The 21513-nt window shown below is 44.7% G+C and overlaps 1 protein-coding gene across 4 annotated transcripts; it reads left to right on the forward strand.

Moving 5' to 3' along the window:
- The first annotated feature begins 23 nt into the window (after positions 1 to 23).
- RNF40 (ring finger protein 40) lies at positions 24 to 21513 on the forward strand. Of its 4 annotated transcripts, none has more exons than XM_070726763.1 (20): positions 24 to 258; positions 1717 to 1913; positions 3390 to 3557; positions 4193 to 4322; positions 4673 to 4906; positions 6552 to 6673; positions 6749 to 6895; positions 8752 to 8826; positions 8947 to 9066; positions 11690 to 11869; positions 12059 to 12194; positions 13400 to 13521; positions 15013 to 15503; positions 16850 to 16967; positions 17385 to 17534; positions 19317 to 19529; positions 19652 to 19777; positions 19993 to 20133; positions 20525 to 20626; positions 20734 to 21513. In XM_070726763.1, exons 2-20 carry the CDS (start codon positions 1782 to 1784, stop codon positions 20908 to 20910), a joined length of 3084 nt encoding a protein of 1027 aa, XP_070582864.1. In that variant the 5' UTR covers positions 24 to 258; positions 1717 to 1781; the 3' UTR covers positions 20911 to 21513. The 4 variants fall into 4 exon arrangements, with proteins under 4 accessions (XP_070582864.1, XP_070582865.1, XP_070582866.1 ...); XM_070726764.1 differs by having other exon boundaries at positions 165 to 448; XM_070726765.1 differs by having other exon boundaries at positions 165 to 258; positions 6555 to 6673.

Below are 21513 nucleotides of genomic sequence, written 5' to 3' on the forward strand. Positions count from 1 at the left end.
ACCCCACCCCCTTTCCTACCGTCGTCGAAGAGGTGGAGCGTTGGTCACCTAGCTAGCACGAGCGCCCGCGTCTGCGCACTGTGCTGAGCGCAGAGCGAGGCCGAAGACGTTGAGTTCCGTTGAAAGCGGAGGCGGGGGTGGGGCATCCGGAGGGGGGGAAAGTCGGGCGAGCATGCGCGGTAGACAAGGTGGCGTTGCTTGTCGGTAGCGTCGTAGCGAGCCGAGGGGTATGGAGGAGAGGGACGTCCGTGTGGGCCGGTGAGTGGTTGGGGAGCCTCTCTCACCGGAGGCTTTCCTTTCGCCCCTCTCCTCACTGAGATCTCGCGCCTTTCTGGAGACGGCCCGTTTCTTCTTCAGCAATGGGGCAGAAACTGCCATTCGTAGCGGATACGACCCGGGGCTTCTTTGGGGGAAGCAGTCTGTAAAGTGTCACTCCAGGGGGAAAGAGGTAGTTGGGAAAAAGGGCAGCCAATGCTCAGCCGGGTTTTTTCACCTCTTTTAAGCAGCCCAAATTATTGACAGCCCCGCTTGGCTCTTTCTCTCCCAGTTTTCTCCCCTCCTTTTACCTTTCTTCCAGTATGTATGGATACATGCATGTATTGCATGCATGTATACAGTATATATTATACATGTGTGCGCGCACGCACATGTACATATGTAGGTGTATATATACACATGCATAAGTCCGTGTGTGTGTTTGTGTGTAGTATTTGTTTTTGTAGATTTTCACCGGTATATGTATGTAGATTGTTCTGAGTTCAGGCTTTGCCCCTTGTAATATTTTGAGTGTCTTTGCCATCATCAGGCTGAAGTTATTGCCTTCGTGCTGCTTTGAATATTCAAAACAGCACGAAGCCAATAACTTCAGCCTGATGATGGACAGAGACACTCAAAATATTACATGGGACAAAACTCGAACACAGAACTATCCATCCATCCATCCACACACACACACACACACACACACCATAATTAATACACACACATTTTATTTTCTGTCGAATCACCCTGGTATATCCAAATATGGGAGGGAACATACTGCTTCCTTTTTGCCTTATAGGCAGACTGCCCAGGTTCAAATCCTGAAAAGGCAAGGGTATGGCTAGCTGATGAGAGCTAAATTGCTTTAAATAGATCTATACTAATCTCCCTTCCTTTTCATTATCAGCAAAAATATGTTACACAAACACATATATATGTATATATATATGTATATGGACATATATATACTGTGTGTGTGTGTGTGTGTGTGTACATGGTGTGTGTGTATATATTCTCTCTCTTTCACACACACTACTCTTCTCCCCTATAAGGTAACCTTTGGAATTGTTTTTATGAAGGTATGCTGCCTAAAATTGCAAATTGGGTGCCCAGATCAATTCCTGAAATAAAATATGTTGCTACAGTCCCTGAGTTTGTTCACGTTCTTCATCAAAAATTCTGTGAAGGGGCTTGTTCATCCTCTTCTGGTCAGATTTAGGCCAGTGATTTATTTATTTATTTTATTTGTTTACTTACTACATTTACAATTCCGGATGGTGTACAAGTAAGACATAGCAATATAAAAAACTGTATAAATATTATAATACAAGATAGATTAAAATAATAAAATATTTAAAATTCAGAATTAAAAGATTGAGGAGGGTCTTTAGACATTATATACATTAATACCATTGGTCTCCCTTTGGAGTAATTTCAGCTTTTTCTCTTTTTCAGATAAACAGCTGCCTCTTCGGCTAATTGCCTGATTCCTGGGTTCAGGCCCACTGCCGACAGTCACCATGTCGGGAGTTGGAAGTAAGCGGGCAGCTGGAGATGGAGGAGCAGGGCCTCCCGAGAAAAAATCCAACCGGGAGGAGAAGACCACCACTACGCTCATTGAGCCTATCCGGCTTGGAGGCATCTCTTCCACGGTGAGGGATTTGGGGATTGAGTGCCGAGTGATAAAATCTGTGGCAGTTTGTTTTAGAATCCAGTATTAGGAAGAAATATTGAGGACATTTGCACATATATTCAGGATATAATAATAATAATAATAATAATAATAATAATAATAATAGAACAACCCCAGAGATGGGCATAAGCCCATCTGTTGTAATAGAATCTAAACTATTGGTATACCAATAGTCTTATTAAAAGCTAGTCCTGATCTCTTCTCCCTCCCTCCCTCTCCCTCCCTTTTAACAATTGAGATACAACATTTTGACCTATCTTCTGAACCAAATAGATTAAGACTCTGCTATGTTGTCTGGCTTATGAACCAAATCAGGTCTTGGAGCTTATGCTGTGAAAGGCTCATTAAAAATGGTGGGTGGGAGTGGATAATGGTTCATCCTATCTCAAGTACTGTATGTTCAAGTCTTGTTTTGTCAATCATGTTTATTTTTAAGGAGCAAAAGAGATTGCTTTGTCTGTCTGTCCATCTGTCCATCCATCCATCCATCCATTTTTATATGCCGCCCAAGTCCCAAAAGACTGGGCAGCTTAACAGCAGAATAAAATATTAAAACATTAAAAACATTAAAATAATTTAAAACCCATACATATCATTTCATGGCCGGATCTCACCAATTACAACCACAAAGTTGTAACCACAACGGCCCCAGTCCTGCCAGAAAAGCCAAGTCTTAAGAGTTTTTCGGAAGGCCAATAGGGTGGGGGCAGTCCTGACCTCCAGAGGTAACTGGTTTCAGAGATCTGGGACAGCTGGGTCTAGGGAAGGCTTCTTGAGAAGGGGTTGCACAACCGTTTCTTTTAACAACTGTGAAAAGGAACCGTCGCTCAAGGACGTGTTAACTAAAGCATTAACATTTATTATTATTATTATTATTATTTAGATTTGTATGCCGCCCCTCTCCATAGACTCGGGGCGGCTCACAACAGTTGTTATCAATGTATCGCTAACATGATGGAAAAGCAGACATGTAGACAGGAAACTCTCTTGTGTATAAGATTTGGTATGGTCATAATATAATATGCTTGGTATTCATCTTATTCTGATGCTCTCTAGATCTCTTGGACTGCAGTGGCCATAATCTCCTGCTGGCAAGGCCATTTGGTAGGAATACATACTGCTCAAAAAAATAAAGGGAACACTTAAACAACACAATATAACTCCAAGTAAATCAAACTTCTGTGAAATCAAACTGTCCACTTAGGAAGCAACACTGATTGACAATAAATTTCATATGTTGTCAGCACATTCAACTTTGTACAGAACAAAATATTCAATGAGAATATTTCATTCATTCAGATCTAGGATGTGTTTTTGAGTGTTCCCTTTATTTTTTTGAGCAGTGTAGATTTGTAGGTTCAACCACTGGAAGGTAGAATCATTTGTTAGAGAGGATTTCACTCCTGAATGTGACTTGGGCTGGCTGCGTTTGCAGGAGGAGATGGACCTCAAGGTGCTTCAGTTCAAGAATAAGAAGATAGCAGAACGGCTGGAGCAACGGCAAGTGTTTGAGGATGAACTGCGTGAGCGCATAGAGAAGCTGGAGAAGAGGCAGGCCACGGATGATGCCACTCTCTTGATTGTCAACCGCTACTGGAAGCAGGTCAGGGAGCCAACTGGGCTGGTCTTGTGTTACTCCTTTCAGCTTCTAATCAATAAAATTAACATACCAGATTTTAGCAGGATGTTTAGGAGCAAAAAGAAAGCTGCTGTTGTGGGTCCTTAAATTTCTCTGTACTAGGCAGACTCAGAATAGAAAATACTGCCATTTACAGTAAGTAGTTCTCAATGGAATGTGTGCGACACCGTTGTAAGTTATAACAGTTGTAAAGTCATCATTTAACCAACCTGATTTTATGACCTTTTTTTGCTATGGTGGTTAAATAAATTATGAATCCTCAGTTGCTAAGCAAATACTGCAGTTATTAAACCCATTGTTTGCAATGTGGCATTTTTTTGTCTAAAACATGAAGCAAATCATAGTTACTGAACTGCAGGACATTGTAAATGGGAGCCGGTTGTTAATGTCTGTGATTGTGGGAGGGCCGCAACTTTTGGAACTTTTAAACTGGATCATAAGTACGTTTTGACTAGTCATACGTCAAGGGCTACCTGTAGTTCATACTATGCCCAGAAGCTGCATTTCTCCTATATGCCCACCTCTGTTTACCTTCCTTTAAAATTCTCTTAGTCATTTCTTCAGTTCTAGTTTGTATCCCCCCCTCCCCTCTTCCACAGCTAGATGAGACGGTGCAGGTGCTCTTAAGACGTTATGATGGAGATTGTGGGCAGGCCTCTGAGGAGCCCAAATTGGAAATCCCAGGATCAGAATTGGAAGCTGTTCACTTAGAGAGTTCTGAAAGAAGAGGTAAGCCCAGGTTCCCACATTCTGGAATATTTATTTACTTATTAGATGTTTTACCTGACCTTTATTTTTTATCAGCTCCAGGCGGGGTGCATATCTGATTCTCCCTTCTCTTGATTTCCATGCAACCACAAATATTGGAAGGCGGGTTGGTCTGACAGAGAGAGTGACTGGCCCCAAATTATCCAGCTTTGCTGCCTAAGAGAATACTAGATCTCACTGTTTCTCCTTTTCTAGCTCAAAATTTTAATCATTACACAAAGCATGGTAGGAGTGGATCGAAGCTGCTACCTGCTTGCCTACCTGCCTGCCGACAACACTGACTTTGGTCCCTTTTTTTTTGATCCCTGCAGAGGCAGTGCTGTCTCCTATTACGCCCCCTGCGCCCTGGAAGGCTGGGGACCTTGTGCTGAACGAGCCATCCCTTTCCTTCTTGGCTACCTTGGCCAGCAGCAGCAATGAAGAAATTGAGCTTCAACTTCAAGAACGCATGGAATTCTCCAAAGCTGCTGTCTCCCGTATTGTGGAGGTTTCGGATAAGATCCACCGGCGCACCGAGGAGCTGTCCCAAAAGATCCATGCACGGGGTGAGACTAGATCCCAGCTAAGGGCCCCCTTCGAAACTTCCCCAATGCACACTTAGCCTCTTAAATCTCCACTCTGCCTCTGAAATTACTCCTCAAGTGGAGGATTTGGGGGCTCAGATTTTTGAAAACTCAACAATGGAAATTGAGAGAGTGTAATTGCATTGTTGTCATTCTGGGAAGATAATTTACCATGGACTTGCTTGCAGAAAGTGCATTTTTCTATCCCTTCTCAGACTTTTAAAAAATTAGTTTATGGTACAAAAATATACAAGAAAATAGTAGAAAAAACGGGGACAGGAAAAGGGAAGGGAAAAGTGTAGGAAAAGGGGGGGGGAGAGAGAAAAGGTTTCCAACTTCTTTTGATAAGATAATAATATCAGTAGAATGAGACAACGTCAAACCTTAACTTTTTACTTTTACATAATAGTATAAACTAATTGTTTCTATAACAACAGCCCTATCTAATTGGCAAAACCCAGAATTAAAGATTCATTTTCTCCCAACTCAAGTACAAAGTCCAGAAGAAGTTTCCAAGTAGAAACAAAAAATAGTCAAAAGTAATCAAAGTACTTTAGCATCCTCTGCTTACTCTGTTAGCTTTTGCAGCTGTTCATCCATTGGGGGATTCAAAGGGACCTTCCAGTTTTGTGCATAAAATATCCTTGCTACCATCAACATATATAACATCAAAGGCATCTTTCAGATAGCTTGAAGATGTGCTACTGTGTATAGGTAGTTCAGACAGAAAATGTTTGTAGACCACCAGAGTTATTATGTGAAGATGTTTTTGAAAAAACCCCCCACACACCTTGGGAGTGTTCTGGTCCCAGGTAGGAGATACGGCTTTATAGAGTTTCCAAAATGAACCTGTTATTAATATGTTCAGCTACAGTATGTGTGTGTTGCTGTTTGTTTTTGTTTATTCATTTATTGAATTTATATTGCCTATTCACCCACGGTGACTCATAAGACCGCATTTTAAACAATAAAAACTAACAAAGTTAAGCTAGTTGTACTTAATAACTTTTAGTCACCTCATAAAAATACCACTTTGAAATCTGCATTAAACATTTCCTAAATAGTTAATAATTCAGATTTTTATTGAATCAAAGCTGAAGGATCCCCCAGTAGAGGATTTCTTGTTTTCTGAAAGATAATATATGGGGGAGGTTAACAGGCTTTTTAAAATGTGATTTTTAAGAACATTTTGTTGCCTGACAATTTACATTTATTTGTGGAGGCTGTTTTGTGTTGTATATTTCCAGAGGAGGATTGAATAAAATTATTTTGCCTCTGGAGAGGGTGTTTTTTTAAAAACCTCAATCCAAGTACTGTATAGTATTCTTACCTTGGATGTTTTGTTGCTTAAACTTGGCTCAAAGCAAAATATCAGCACAAAAAAGATTTTTGGGAAAAGCAAAGCACATGCATGTGGGAACATAAGTGGTTGCCTGCTGACTCATCTAATCCACAGTCCTTCTAGTAGCCAGTCAGCTAGATAGGGAAGGACATTGGTCTCCTAGCAGAAGCCATCAGAGTCTGTCCTGCTCCCACCAAAGCTAACAGCCATTGATCCCCAGTGTAGTTTGGAGGAGAGTAAAAATTGGGAAGCCCAAATTCTGAGAGTTAATGTCCTATTCTGCAGTAGAGTTTGACCAGTTGGAAGAAGTTGTGAAGGCCCTCAACAAGGAGCTGACCAGAGAGAATCGCCACCTTCAAGACCTGATCACGCAGATGCAGGAGAAGCACCATAAAATTTCCTTGGAGGTAGGTTCCCTGACCCGTCTTCCCCCTGGTGGCTTCTCAGGGCGGGAGCTGTTCTGAGACTGGCTTCTTTTTCAGTACACAGAACTGCAGGACAAAGTGACTTCATCAGAAACCAAAGTGCTGGAAATGGAAACGACCATTGAAGACCTGCAGTGGGACATAGAGAAGCTGCGCAAACGGGAACAGAAGATCAACAAGCACTTGACCGAAGCATTGGAGCAGGCAAGAATGGCCTTTAAAGGGGTCCCCTGCCCTCCCTTCTCCCTGTGGGAGGCTGCCTGTTTCCGTTGAATTGTATCTGCTGGGCGAGGGAAGGAACGTTCTTCCGAATGTCCAATTCTGGTCTGGCTCTCCATTCTGAAGGTCACCCAGACACTAAGTGAAGCAGGAGGAGCTTATCTTAAAGCTTCTGCCCCTTGGTCACCCTGTCTGAGAGGAGGAAGGCTGGTGGGTGGCCCACTTTTAGGAGACCATTTCAGAAAGCTGTAGCTCTTCAGATCTTGCTGACCTGCAACTCCCATCCCTCTCAGCTATGGTGCTTTGTGAGGAGGAACGCTGACAATTACAGTTCAGCAGATTTGGATAAACAACGTATTTCCCACTTTGATCCTACATCAGTCCGTGTACCTCAAGGGGCAAAAATGATATAGGCTGTGAGGCAAAAAAAAGATTCAAATCCACAGTGCCAAGATAATTCCTGATCTTCAATGATGAATTACCCCTTTCTCTCACATCAGCTCATCTGTCGTTTGGGAAAGATGGATCTGTTCATTCAGTAGACGAGATCTCCCCTTATCTCATGCACCCAACTTCTCTTTAATCCAAGGAAATTATTTCTTGGGTTTGGGAAAGCTTTGACGATAGCTCTGATGAAAAATGCTAACAAAAGCGTCAGATCAACTCGATATGGCAAGGTCTATAGCTAGTCCCCGACTTATGACCACAATTGAGCTCACAGTTTCCGTTGCTAAGCAAAACAATTAAATGAGTTCTGCTCCATTGTCATAAACACATGCCAGTTGCCAACCACCCAGCTTTTGATCACATGACCATGAGAATGCTGCAATGATCGTAGGCGAAAAACAGTTATGTCACTTTTTTCATTGCCGTTGTAACTTTGAACAGTCACTAAACGAATATAGATCGAAGACTATTTTTACTCTGCTTCTCTCACTGTATAATGTTCTCTACACAATTATAATATAGGGTATTAAACAAATTTGACAATGATTTGCACTTTTTAATCAAACTATCCGAGATTCGATAAATAGTATAATTATTGGTACAGTTAAGTACTGGCACTTTTAACAATACGATATAACATTTTAAATTATAATTCAAAAATATATTAGTGCTGTATTTTAATTACATCGTAGTATGTTGAAAGCTTTTATGAGTCTATTTTTTTAGAGAAATGTTTTATAAAATTTATTGTAAGTTAAAATATAAATACAAAAATTTAGAAAATTAGAAAAAGATGCAAGAAGCGATTTAAAGAAAGGTAGTGACTTCTGACTTTTTCCAATGCAGCAGAATATATATATTTAAAAAATCAGCCTAGAGCTTTTGCTTTGTATTTCTTAACATTTCAAGCCACTTCTATGACCCCCAAATTTACCAACTCATTTTCCAAAAAAGTCTCTAAACAAAATCATCACAATAATCAAAACCTAAAATTACAGTTTCATTTTTTCAATTTTGAGCACAAAATCCAGAAGGGGTTCCCAAACGCAAACAAAACTAGATAAATTATTTTCTTCAGTTAAAACTTCTAATTAATGAGTGTCTTGAAATTTGATGGCACATACATTTGATATGTAAAACTGATAGATCTCTATTATTGTAAGGCAGAACCTATTTAAATCTAGAAATGTGACTAGCTATGCAGAGGCACATTTAAATATATAAACTCGTCAGAAAATGCGCTTCTGTGCACACCGGTTTAATTTTTCAATGTTAGGCAAGTCCAGATGTCTTGTGAAACTTTTTGTTCACACTGACAGTGTGTGTGTGTATTTATACATTTGCTGTTTGGTTTTAAAGGTTATTAATGTTTTCACTTTTTTTGTTTTTGGCAGCTCAATTCTGGTTACTATGCCTCAGGCAGTTCTGGTGGGTTCCAGGGTGGCCAAATCACGCTTAGCATGCAGAAGGTAAGCTGGAGAATGTGACTGGAAAGTAAATTGTAGCCCTCCATCTTGCAAGACTTGGGTCTCGCAACGCACTTCCTGGGCAACACTTTCTGCTGACTTAATTTGGGCTTTTTTTTTCAGTTTGAGATGCTGAATGCAGAGCTGGAAGAGAATCAAGAACTTGCCAACAGTCGTATGGCAGAGCTGGAAAAACTGCAGCAGGAAATGCAGCAGGCTGTTAGAATTAATGAGAAGCTGAAGGTATCTGGATAGGTGTCAAATATGACCACCCGGTGGGGATAAACTGGAAATAACTAATGCAGCCCTTAACAGCCGGCACTTTTAAATTCATTCTGACTACCGGGAGTGGTAGGAAGCATACAATGACATCAAAGGCTTGAATTCAGTGTGTGTGTGTGTGTGTGTGTGTGTGTTTTTTTAATTGCTGTTCTCTGCAATATTTGGAATTGGGTCATCTTTTTTTCCCCCTTCACTAAAACCAGTGGATTAACCCATCAGACCCAATTTTACTATGTATGTTTTAAGTACAGGTAGTACTCAACTTACGACCACTTGTTTTAACAGCCATTCGAAGTTAAGATGATGCCGAAAAGATGATTTATAATCGGTCCTCTTGGTGACAACTGTCGTACTATCTCCCACAATCACACAATCTCAATTCAAGCACTTTGCAACAAGCACGTATTTTTATATGGTTGTGGCATTGTAGGTTGACCTGATGGCCATTTGCAGTCTTCCCCAAAAGCTTCCAGTAATTAATTCACTTAAAAACTATGGCAGAATGTCATAAAAACAACTCACTTAACAACCTCATTGCTTAGCGACATAGGTTCCCATCCCAATTGTGGGCATAAGATGAGGACTGCCTGTAGCAATGGATCACACTGCTCGCCACCGGCATTTACCTATGTGATTTAAGGGACCCACCCAACCTTGCTTTAAAGACAGAACTAAAAATCTCAAAATCTATTCTTTAAACTCTCATTAATCCAGGTGCACTTAGCCTTTGTGGTGGCAGTTACATTTCTGTCAGTGATTAAAAACATTTCCGAGTGAGGCCATCTTTTCTGGAAGTCTCAAATCTACACCACCATATGTTGCCTGTGGCATTCTGGGAGTTGAAGTCCACACATCTTAAAAGCAGCCAAGGTTGAGAAACAACTGCTTTGGGTTGTATGCAATGTTTCAAAGATTGAGCCAGCTAGCTTCAGGTCTTAGATTGATTTTATTACTTGGTATTAATATATTACGAATCCCAGCGACCGATAAGGTCCCACAGAGTTGGCCTTCTCCGGGTCCCGTCGACCAAACAATGTCGTTTGGCGGGCCCCAGGGGAAGAGCCTTCTCTGTGGCGGCCCCGGCCCTCTGGAACCAACTCCCCCCGGAGATTAGAACTGCCCCCACCCTACCTGTCTTTCGTAAACTACTCAAGACTCATTTATATCGCCAGGCATGGGGGAGTTGAGATAGCTCTTCCCCCTAGGCCATTACAAGTTATGCATGATATGTTTGTGTGTATGTTTGGTTTTATAATAGGGGTTTTTAGTTGTTTTTATTATTGGATTGTACATGTTGTGTTTATTATTGTTGTTAGCTGCCCCGAGTCTGCGGAGAGGGGCAGCATACAAATCCAATAAATTATTATTATTATTATTATTATTATTATTATTATTATTATTATTGAACATATTGCTGATAGGGCCTGGGTAAAGGAACACTCCACATGCACACACCAGTTTGCCCTAAGCATAGCATAGCAATAGCCTTTAGATTTACAGTGATCCCCCGCTCGTTGCGAGGGTTCCGTTCCAGGACCCCCCGCAACGAGCGGGTTTTCGCGAAGTAGCGCTGCGGAAGTAAAAACACCATCTGCGCATGTGCAGATGGTGTTTTTAACTTCCGCAGCGCTAGCGAGGAGCCGAAGATTGGGGGCGGCGCGGCTGTTTTAAAACGTCGCCGCCGGCATGGGGGGCTTCCTAGCAGCCCCCCAAACCCGGGTTGGGGGTCCGGGGGGTGCTGGCAAGCCCCCCATGCCGGTGGCGACGTTTTAAAACAGCCGCGCCGCCCCCAATCTTCGGCTCCTCGCTAGCGGGCAGGCAGGCGGCGGACAAGCCGTTCGCTGGCGCTTGCTCTCGCCGCTTTCGAGCTGAGTCCTGAAGAGAATTCGCTTCAGGACTCAGCTCGAAAGCGGCGAGAATGAACGGTGTGGGCGGGCAAAGGTCGGGCGGCAGCGAGGAGTTTGCGTGGGCGGTGGGGAAACTCCTTGCTGATGCCCGCTGCTCGCCCTCCCGCCAGCAAGAGGGGGAAGACCCAGGGAAGCCGCCCAGCAGCTGATCTGCCGGGCGCCATCTACGCATGTGTGCCCATAGAAAAAAGGGCACGCATGCGCAGATGGTGTTTTGACTTCCGGGTTGAAAAATCGCAAATTACCCTGTTCGCAATGGTCGGGGACGCAATAACCGGGGGATCACTCTATATACCGCTTCATAGTGCTTTACAGCCCTCTCTAAGCGGTTTACAGAGTCAGCCTCTTGCCCCCAACAATCTGGGTCCTTATTTTACTGACCTTGGAAGGGTGGAAGCCTGAGTCAACCTTGAGCTTATTGAGATTCAATCTTCCAAACTGCTGGCAGCTGGTGATCAGCAGAAATAGCTTACATTACTGCACTCTAACCACTGCGCCACCGAGGCTCTTGGGTAGCACATCTAAAGTTACGTTGAGAGCATATGCACCAAGACAAATTCCTTGTGTGTCCAATCACACTTGGCCAATAAAAATTCTATTCTATTCTATACTATTCTATTCTATCTTTGAAAAAGAAAGCATGTGGCTTTTTTCCCTTCTGCAACCTGGGCCTATAGGTGGCGCTACGGAGTCTTCCAGAAGAGGCTGTAAAGGAGACTTTGGAGTACAAAGTGTTGCAGTCCCAGTTCTCACTGCTATACAATGAAAGCCTGCAGGTGAAAACACAGCTGGATGAGGCCCGGGCACTGCTTCTCACTACCAAGAACAGCCACCTGCGCCACATTGAGCACATGGAGGTGAGCTCTCCAGCCCCTCTCCTCCTGCCAGGGGTGGTGGAGTATTCTCTGTCCCTTGGTCTCAGCCATGGGTCATCGTAATCATGGCCAGACGGTTTGTTCTGGCTTCGATGGACTGCAGCACGGGGCCTCCTGGCTACACCCTTTGGCTCCCGGGGCCTGATGCGCCTTCCTTCTCCTTGACGACAGAGCGATGAGCTGAATGTGCAGAAGAAGCTTCGGACCGAGGTGATCCAGCTGGAGGACACCCTGGCCCAGGTGCGCAAGGAGTATGAGATGCTGCGCATTGAATTTGAGCAGAACCTGGCAGCCAATGAGCAAGCAGGTGAGCCTGCACTTCCTCTTAGGGGAACCCATATGCCTGTCCTGGGAACTGGTCATGCTGCATCCCATTATCAGGATATGGCCTTTCCCTCTTACTTCAAGGCCTTTGTTTCTTGGCTAACAAGGAGAGTGCACCAACCGGTATCCCTGGTGTTGCTCGTTTCCTTCTGAATTCTACATCCTGGTCTTTTTCCTCATTCCCCCCTCGGAAAGCTAATCTCTCCCTGCCATGTTCAGGTTGGTGGAAAGTCTCAAGTTATCTTCTGCGTGGACTCATTGTTAAATCATTCCTCCATTTTGTTGGGCTTTAAAAAAATGATTTTAGTCATTTTTTTATTTATTTATTAATCAGATGTGTATGCCGCCCCTCTCCGCAGACTCGGGGCGGCTCACAGCAATAATAATACAATGTAAACAAATCTAATATTTAAGTTAATTTAAAAAACCCCAATTTAGAAACCAATCATACATACTAGCATACCATGCATAAATTTTATAAGCCTAGGGGGAGGGAAAGTGTCAATTCCCCCATGCCTGACGACAGAGGTGGGTTTTAAAGAGCTTACGAAAGGCAAGGAGGGTGGGGGCAACTCTGATATCTGGGGGGAGTTGGTTCCAAAGGGTTGGGGCCGCCACAGAGAAGGCTCTTCCCCTGGGTACCGCCAAACGACATTGTTTAGTTCACGGGACCCGGAGAAGGTCAACTCTGTGGGACCTAAGTGGTTGCTGGGATTCGTGCGGCAGAAGGCGGTCCCTTCTGGTCCCCTTTATTGTTTAAACTCTGAAAACTCTCTCTTGTTATTCTATACAGCTCTGAGATTTGGTACAGATACTCTTTCAGTGAAGAAATGTTGGGCTGGAACTCCCAATAGTCTTTTAAAATAAATTATTTTTTTGTTTAACTTTGGGAAATCTGGGGGTTTGGAGCTGGTTCAGAGGTTGGACCAGAAGGCAAAAATAGGATTTAGGCCTCCCACATCCCCAGAAGGTCCCTGGGAAATTTTGGGTCCAGCCTACCCTACAGTGTAGTCGTTGTGGGAAAAGATACAGGAGGGAGCATCACGTATGCTGCCTTGAGCTCCTGGATGAAAGATTGTCTGAATAACAGATAAGCGGGAGGGAAACCGAGCACTGTGGAGAGCTGGGGTGGCGAAAGCGGCTCAAACCCTTGTTCTTTCTCCCTTTGTCTTCCCTCTCGAACCCGAGGTCCCATCAATCGGGAGATGCGCCACCTCATCAGCAGCCTCCAGAACCACAACCACCAGCTGAAGGGAGACGTGCAGCGTTACAAACGCAAACTGCGGGAGGTCCAGGCCGAGATCAACAAGGTGAGTCTTTTGGGGGGAATGGCTGAAGGGAGGCTGGGCATCTGGTCGATGGGCTTTCACTTCTCTCCCCCCTGGTTTGGATTTGGGAAGGACACAGTTCTACTTCAGACCTTTTATTTCCATTGAAATGGTCGGGCAGTAGGAAAAGCAAGTAGGATGCTTGGCTGCATAGCTAGAGGTATAACAAGCAGGAAGAGGGAGATTGTGATCCCCTTACATAGAGCACTGGTGAGACCACATTTGGAATCCTGTGTTCAGTTCTGGAGACCTCACCTACAAAAAGATATTGACAAAATTGAACGGGTCCAAAGTCGGGCTACAAGAATGGTGGAAGGTCTTAAGCATAAAACGTATCAGGAAAGACTTCATGAACTCAATCTGTATAGTCTGGAGGACAGAAGGAAAAGGGGGGACATGATCGAAACATTTAAATATGTTAAAGGGTTAAATAAGGTTCAGGAGGGAAGTGTTTTTAATAGGAAGGTGAACACAAGAACAAGGGGACACAATATGAAGTTAGTTGGGGGAAAGATCAAAAGCAACGTGAGAAAATATTATTTTACTGAAAGAGTAGTAGATCCTTGGAACAAACTTCCAGCAGACGTGGTTGGTAAATCCACAGTAACTGAATTTAAACATGCCTGGGATAAACATATATCCATTGTAAGATAAAATACAGGAAATAGTATAAGGGCAGACTAGGTGGACCATGAGGTCTTTTTCTGCCATCAATCTTCTATGTTTCTATGTTTCTAAAAAGAAATTGGTGCTCAAAAGTGGGTTTTCACTATGAATCTAAAATCTAGCAGTCTTTACCTTTTATTATAGCAGTTTTCTGTCACTTATGGTGGTTTCCTCAGCTCATGCTTCTTGTTCATCTCAGGTTATAGTTGGTCCTATACTCTATGGAAAATGGAATCCTTTTGTGTGTGTGTGTTTGTGCGTGTGTGTGTGTGTGTAAAGCAGACCTGGGCATTTGATGGTCTGGGCTACATCCGGTCCTTTAGGTATGGGTCATTCTTTGTCAAGTGGGCCAGGTGTCCACTTGATTGATTTTTGCAGATTTATTTGAAAAGAAACCATCACAAAAACAACATACAGTACATGATGGAAAAAAATGTGCTCTTTGTAATGTATTAAAAATGAAGATGATTGAAGGTGAGAAAACAAGAGAGCTCTTCATTAGAAAGAGCAAGTTTTTTCTATCGCTCTCTGTTTTCTCACCCTCAATCATCTTCATTTTTATTTCACTAGAAAGAGCATGTTTTTTTCTATCATATATGTTATTTTTGTGATGGTTTCTTTTCAAATAATTTCGCCTGGTCCACTTGAAAAAGAATGACCCACATCTTTGTCCAGGCAGGGACGGCAGCCCTCCACAACAGTCCCACTTTCTCATGTGCCCCCTTGGGAAAATTATTGCTCACTCCTGGTGTCTAGACTTGGCTTCCCCCTTGTTCTAAGGTGCTTGTCGGCTTGTTCTTTCTTCAGGTCCGCATTCAACAGTGTGGGTTTCCTTCTGGCTTGGCCACTGCAGCCCCAGCCCCAGGGAACGAAGACTCCAGCCACCCTGGGGCAGCTTCTGTGAAAGAGGAGGAAGAAGCGGCATCCTCCGAGATCAAGAAAGAATTCAAGGAGGTGCAAGTGAAGAAAGAGCCCAAGGAAGAAGTGGTGTCTCCTCAGCTGCTCGGGAGCACAGAGGGAGTGAAAAAAGAAGAAGAGGAAACCTCTGCCCCCCAGCCTCCTGCTCCCCACCCGCTGCCGCCACCCCGCACCAAAGATCTTGAGCGGTCCAAGGGACGTGGCGGAGACCGGGGCGTTGACCGAGACAGGTCCCGGGATCGTGACAAAGAGGCCTCTTCCTCCTCCTCCTCCTCCTCTTCCTCTTCACGGGATCGGGAGAAGCAAAAAGGTGGTGGAGGTAGCGAAGATGCTAAGAAGAAAGAATCAGATCTTCTCAAGCAGCTGCGAACTGAGCTCAAGTGAGCCTTCAGAAAAGGGAGGAGAGGGCCGGACGGGTTGAGTGGGCTTGGGTTTGGTTTCTGAAACCAGGCTGTGAATAGTACACGGAGCGTAGATGGGGGTGTGAGAGTGCTGTGTTTCTTCTGTTTTATCTGGGAAGCACTGTAGACTGAGACGGGGAAATAATAATACTAATAATAATACTACTAATACTAATAATAATAATAATTTATTGGATTTGTATGCCGCCCCTCTCCGCAGACTGGGGGCAGCTAACAACAATAATATTTATTTTATTATTATTTATTTATTATTTGGATTTGTATGCCGCCCCTCTCCGAAGACTCGGGGCGGCTCACAACAAGTGTAAAACAAATCATAAATAATTTAATTAATTAAAATATTTAAAGATTTAAAAAACCCCATATACTAACAGACACACACACAGGCATACCATGTATAAATTAAATGTGCCCAGGGGGAGATGTTTAGTTCCCCCGTGCCTGACGGCAAAGGTGGGTTTTGAGGAGTTTACGGAAGGCAGGAAGAGTAGGGGCAGTTCTGATCTCCGGGGGGAGTTGGTTCCAGAGAGTCGGTGCCGCCACAGAGAAGGCTCTCCCCCTGGGGCCCGCCAACCGACATTGTTTAGTTGACGGGACCCGGAGGAGGCCCACTCTGTGGGACCTAATCGGTCGCTGGGATTCGTGCGGCAGAAGGCGGTCACAACATGTACAATCCAATAATAAAAAACAACTAAAAACCCCTATTATAAAACCAAAGATACACACAAACATACCGTGCATAACTTGTAATGGCCTAGGGGGAAGAGCTATCTCAACTCCCCCATGCCTTACTTACTTAAGAAAAGTCTTATTTACCTGGGAAGGATCTCTGCCAATCCAGAGACTCAGTAGAGCTGCTATGTATTCACCCAGTTGGGGTGCTGGGGAACCAGAGGCAGGCCTGCTGCTTAGTCTGTGTAAGAACAAGCCCCCTGGAGAGTGTGAATGTTGTGATTGGAAGCCTAGAGACTCAACTAACATTCTTTGATGATTCACCCAGAAAGAAGACTAATTGCAAGTGTGTGTGTTTGTATGTGTGTGTGAGAGAGATCTATCTATACTAGGTAAACCAAACCAGGGTATCCTCCCCACAGGAAGGCTGCTGGAACTGTTTCTGTTGAGGTTGGCTGTAAGTGGCAGAGTCCTGCAAATACGCACAAACCTCCTTCAGAAGTTGTGGGTTGCCTCCTCATTGGAAGTTCTAAAGAAGCAATTGGACAGCCATTTGTCTGACATGACATGGAGCAGAGGGTTGGAGTAGGACATGGGCTTCCTCTTCATGTGGATTCTCTCTCCTTTCTCAGAAAGGCTCAGGAGAGCCAGAAGGAGATGAAGCTTCTTTTGGACATGTACAAGTCGGCCCCCAAGGAGCAGCGGGACAAAGTGCAGCTGATGGCAGCTGAGAAGAAAACCAAAGCTGAGGTGAGATGAGGGTGGGGCCTATCTGGAGAGATGAGTCTTCCCAAAGTTCCAGTTGTTCTGCCTACTCTTTGTCATAGGAGACCTGGACCTGTGTATCACTCCAGTGCCTGGTTCTGCTAAGCTCAGCCCCTTTAGAGGCGGCCAGGTTTCATGCACTTCAGCTCTATCGTATGTTTCAGGATCTGGTACTGGGCAAATCATGTTGACTTCGAGAAGAACATGGCCACAGCTTCCTCGTATAGAGAAGAACATGCTCTCGAGAGAAGGGTTGGCTGTGCTTTAGATAAAGAACTTTATGACATTTGTAACTGGGCTTGTTAGTTTGACCCGCAGGTATACTTGGAAGGATTCTTCCCTGGGGGAGGGTCTCAAGCGAAGGAGTTGCCCCTGCTTCCCTTGACTTATTTCTTTGGGCAGGTGGAAGAGTTGCGAGTGAGGATCCGTGAACTGGAGGAGAAAGAGAAGAAAGAGAGTAAGAAAATGGCCGATGAGGATGCCTTACGCAAGATCAAGATGGCCGAGGAACAAATTGACCACCTGCAGAAAAAATTGGCAGCAACCAAGCAGGTATTTCCTTCCGGGAGGAATCTGTACTGCCAGAAACAATGTCCCAGAGCAGGAGGAGCCTAGAGAGCTTCTGAGGGTGGTTGCAACTTTTCCGTAACCATAAACTCACTGCTGACGTGGCCCACTGGTTGCTCTGAAGGACACTTTCGTAGAGATGAAGCTCAGGGTCTGGTTGTTAGCATCTTCTAGAGCAGTGATTTTCAACCTTTTTAGAGCCGCGGCACATTTTTTACATTTACAAAACCATGGGGCACATGGGGGGGGGGGGGAGCTAAAAAAAGATTGGACAAAAAAAATTCTCTTCCTCCCTTTCGCTCTATTTCTCCCTCTTTCTCTCCCTTCCTCTTTTTCTCTCTCTCCATCCCTCTTTCTCTCTTCCTTCTTTCCTCTTTTTTGCTCTCTTTCTCTCTCCCTCCCTCCCTCCCTCCCTCCCTCTATGTCTTTCCCTCTCCCACCTTCTTTCTCTCTCTCTTGCTTTCTTTCTCTCTCTTGCCCTCTCTCTTGCTTTCTTTCTCATTCTCTTTCTCTCTCTTGCTTCCTTTCTCTTGCTTGCTTTCTTGTTTTCTTTCTCTCTTGCTTGCTTTCTCTTTCTCTCTCTTTCTTTCTCTCTCTCTTGTTTTCTTTCTCTGAGCTTCGCGGCACACCTGACCATGTCTCGCGGCACACTAGTGTGCCACGGCACACTGGTTGAAAAACACTGTTCTAGAGCAGTGTTTTTCAACCAGTGTGCCATGGCACACTAGTGTGCCGCGAGACATGGTCAGGTGTGCCGCGAAGAAGGAAGCTCAGGTTCTGGTCTCACAACTTTTTGTTGAGAGAGTGAGAGTGAGAAAGAGAGAGAGAGAGAAAGAAAGAGAGAAAGAGAGCAAGAGAGAGAAAGAGTGAGAGTGAGAGAGAGAGAGAAAGCAAGAAAGAAAGAAAAGAGAAAGAGAAAGCAAGAGAGAGAAGGCAAGAGAGAGAGAGAAAGCAAGAGAGAGAAAAAGCGAGAGAGAGAGAGAAGGAGAGGAAGGAAGAGAGAGAGAGAAATGAGCAAAAAGAGGAGGAAAAAAGAGAAATGAGAAAATGATTGAGACAGAGAATGAGAGGAAAGAGAGAGAAACAAAAGAGAGAGAGAGAAGTGACTCTTGATTTAAAGCATATGATAAAAAGCACCCAAAGAATAAGAGAGAAAAAAACCCAGCCCTCACCTGTTTTTGGAAATGGTTCGTGTGTGTGTATACACACACACACACACACACACACACACACACACAAGGGTGGGGAGAAGACAGGGGTGGAAAAAGAGAGGAGAGTGTCTTAGGGTGTCATTTTGTGTCATTTTGGTTGGTGGTGTGCCCCAGGATTTTGTAAATGTAAAAAATGTGCCGCGGCTCAAAAAAGGTTGAAAATCACTGTTCTAGAGTCTTCGGAGAGGGGCAGCATATACAAATCTAATAAATAATAATAATAATAATAATAATAATAATAATAATAATAATAAAATATAATATTATTATTATTATTATTATTAATTATTATTATTATTATTACTACTGTATTATTATTATTATTATCTGTAAGAAACAGATCAGAAGTCCCTCTAGACCAGGGTCTCCAATCTTGGCAACTTTAACACTTGTGCCTGAGGAATTCTAGGAATTGAAGTCCACAAGTTTTAAAAGTTGCCAAGGTTGTAAACTCTCGCTCTAGCCATTCTAGCATCAGAAAGACAAAATGTGGTTATTTTGTTTGGGGAAATTCCAGTTCATTTCAGTATGTCCCCCCCCCCCTTCTGTGGATCAGGAGGAAGAGGCTCTTCTCTCAGAGATGGATGTGACAGGCCAAGCGTTTGAGGACATGCAGGAGCAGAACATGCGGCTAAACCAGCAGCTGCGTGAGAAGGATGACGCCAACTTCAAGCTGATGTCGGAGCGCATCAAATCCAACCAGATTCACAAGCTCCTGCGGGAGGAGAAGGAAGAACTGGCCGAGCAGGTGCTGGCCCTCAAGTCCCAGGTAAGGCAGCCACATCACCACCAACAGGCTGGGAGGACCAGAGCTTTGAAGGAAGAGGCCACTAAGTGCGGGTGGCTCCTGGAACATGTGCTGACCCTTGCGTACCTGGTTGCTTTCCTCAGGTGGACACCCAGCTCTTAGTTGTGCAGAAGCTGGAGGAGAAGGAACGAGTCCTGCAGGGCAATCTGGGCACCGTGGAGAAAGAGCTCACTTTACGGAGCCAAGCCCTGGAGCTCAACAAGAGGAAGGTGAGGAGCCGATATGGGGGCTGCCAAGATGGGAAGTGAGTGTGGGCCTTGGAGGCCCCCCATTTTAATCCCAATGAATTTTTAGGAAGTAGAACATAAGGACACCCCTAGAAACAGGATCTCACGGGGAGCCTTCCCCACCCAGGGTTGAAGGGGTGGGAGCCACCTTTCGATGTTGGTGCGAGTGGGGATTGGACGCCATGTTCTGCTTGCAGGCGGTGGAAGCAGCCCAGCTGGCAGAAGACCTGAAGGTGCAGCTGGAGCACGTGCAGGCCAAACTGAAGGAGATCCAGACCTTCATGGCGGAGAACAGGGCGGCCAAGGAGAAGGAGTCCTTCAACCTCAAGAGAGCTCAGGTACAAGTGGGGAAAAGGGGAAAGGCCACGGCGTGTAAAACAGGCCTCATGTAGATATCATGGCTTCAGGGAGATACTCCCGAGGAGGCAGCTGTGGTTTATTGTGTGTGTGTGCGTGTGTGTGTGTGTGTGTTCATTCGTCTTCCATGCTGGAGCTTATCGATTCATCTTCTGGTTCCTAGTTTACCCAGGTTCCCAATTTCTCGTTAGTCTTCATGTTTTTAATGTTTTTCTAATGTTGTGATGTTCGTTTGTCCTTGTTTTATGTGCCATCCAGTCGCTTGATTGAAGGGGCCAGTGTATAAATTTAAGAAACCAACGAGCCAAGGGTCCCCCTGCCCCCTCCCTTCTCCCTCTCCAGACTCACTGATGTGCCTGCTCTTCTTCCCAGGAGGACATATCTCGCCTTCGGCGCAAACTGGAAAAGCAGCGCAAAGTGGAGGTGTACGCAGATGCCGATGAGATCCTCCAAGAAGAGATCAAGGAGTACCAGGTGAGAAGCGCAGGAGGAGGAGGAGGAGGAGGGGGCTTGTAAAGGAGGGGGGGCTCTTTCCATTGGCGATCCAGCCCCTTACCCTTCTGGTCTGTGCACATCCCCAGGCCAAGCTCACGTGTCCGTGCTGCAACACCCGCAAGAAGGACGCTGTCCTCACCAAATGCTTCCACGTCTTCTGCTTTGACTGCGTCAAGACCCGCTACGATACCCGCCAGCGGAAATGCCCCAAGTGCAATGCCGCCTTTGGTGCCAATGACTTCCACCGGATCTACATCAGCTGAGCGGCTGGCCCCCGTTTCCCCTAACTTGCCTGCCCATCCATGGACTCCAAGGGGGTGGAGTGGGGGTGGGGGTCGTCTCTTGGCTTACCTTTTCAAAACCAGCCTTAGATCCGCCAGGACTTGTTCCAGCATTTTTTGTTGGCTCCAGTCTGGGGATCCCTTGATAGCCATCTAAGGTACTCCTGAGGTCCTTCGTTCAAGTGGATCCCTGACCCTCAAAGTATCCCCCCTCTTCTCCCTGCTGGGTGCCCTTCCTGAGAGGGCTTACAGGTTTTATTTTGGATAATATTGGATCCTTTCCCCTGGATTCTGAAGAAGATGGTTCTGTTTCTTTCTCCTTCCTTTTATCCTTTCCTGAAGAATTCTGGGAGCTCCCAGAATTCCCTCTTCAACTTGCCTTGGGATTCGGAGGTTTCTCTTCTAGTGATTTGCAGATTTAACACAGGATCTTCCTCCGCTGCTGTTGGCAGCACTCATGCAGTTTAAATGCCATGTCTTGGAAAGGCGTTTTATTTGTAAAGAATTTTAAGAACTGCTTGAGTGCTTTGAAAATAAACGCTGAGGTGGTCATCTCCTGCAAGATTCCTTTCTGTTCGTCTAAAA

This window comes from Erythrolamprus reginae, chromosome Z, assembly GCF_031021105.1.
Source record: "Erythrolamprus reginae isolate rEryReg1 chromosome Z, rEryReg1.hap1, whole genome shotgun sequence".
In the NCBI taxonomy this organism is placed as follows: domain Eukaryota; kingdom Metazoa; phylum Chordata; class Lepidosauria; order Squamata; family Dipsadidae; genus Erythrolamprus; species Erythrolamprus reginae.

What these genes read in the sequence shown, in the direction of transcription:
- RNF40 (XM_070726763.1), top strand. Translation starts at nt 1,782, where the DNA reads ATGTCGGGAGTTGGAAGTAAGCGGGCAGCTGGAGATGGAGGAGCAGGG. An exon ending in TCACGCTTAGCATGCAGAAG is followed by an intron (nt 8,827 to 8,946) that starts GTAAGCTGGAGA and finishes TTTTTTTTTCAG; the next exon opens with TTTGAGATGCTGAATGCAGA. An exon ending in GAATTAATGAGAAGCTGAAG is followed by an intron (nt 9,067 to 11,689) that starts GTATCTGGATAG and finishes CTGGGCCTATAG; the next exon opens with GTGGCGCTACGGAGTCTTCC.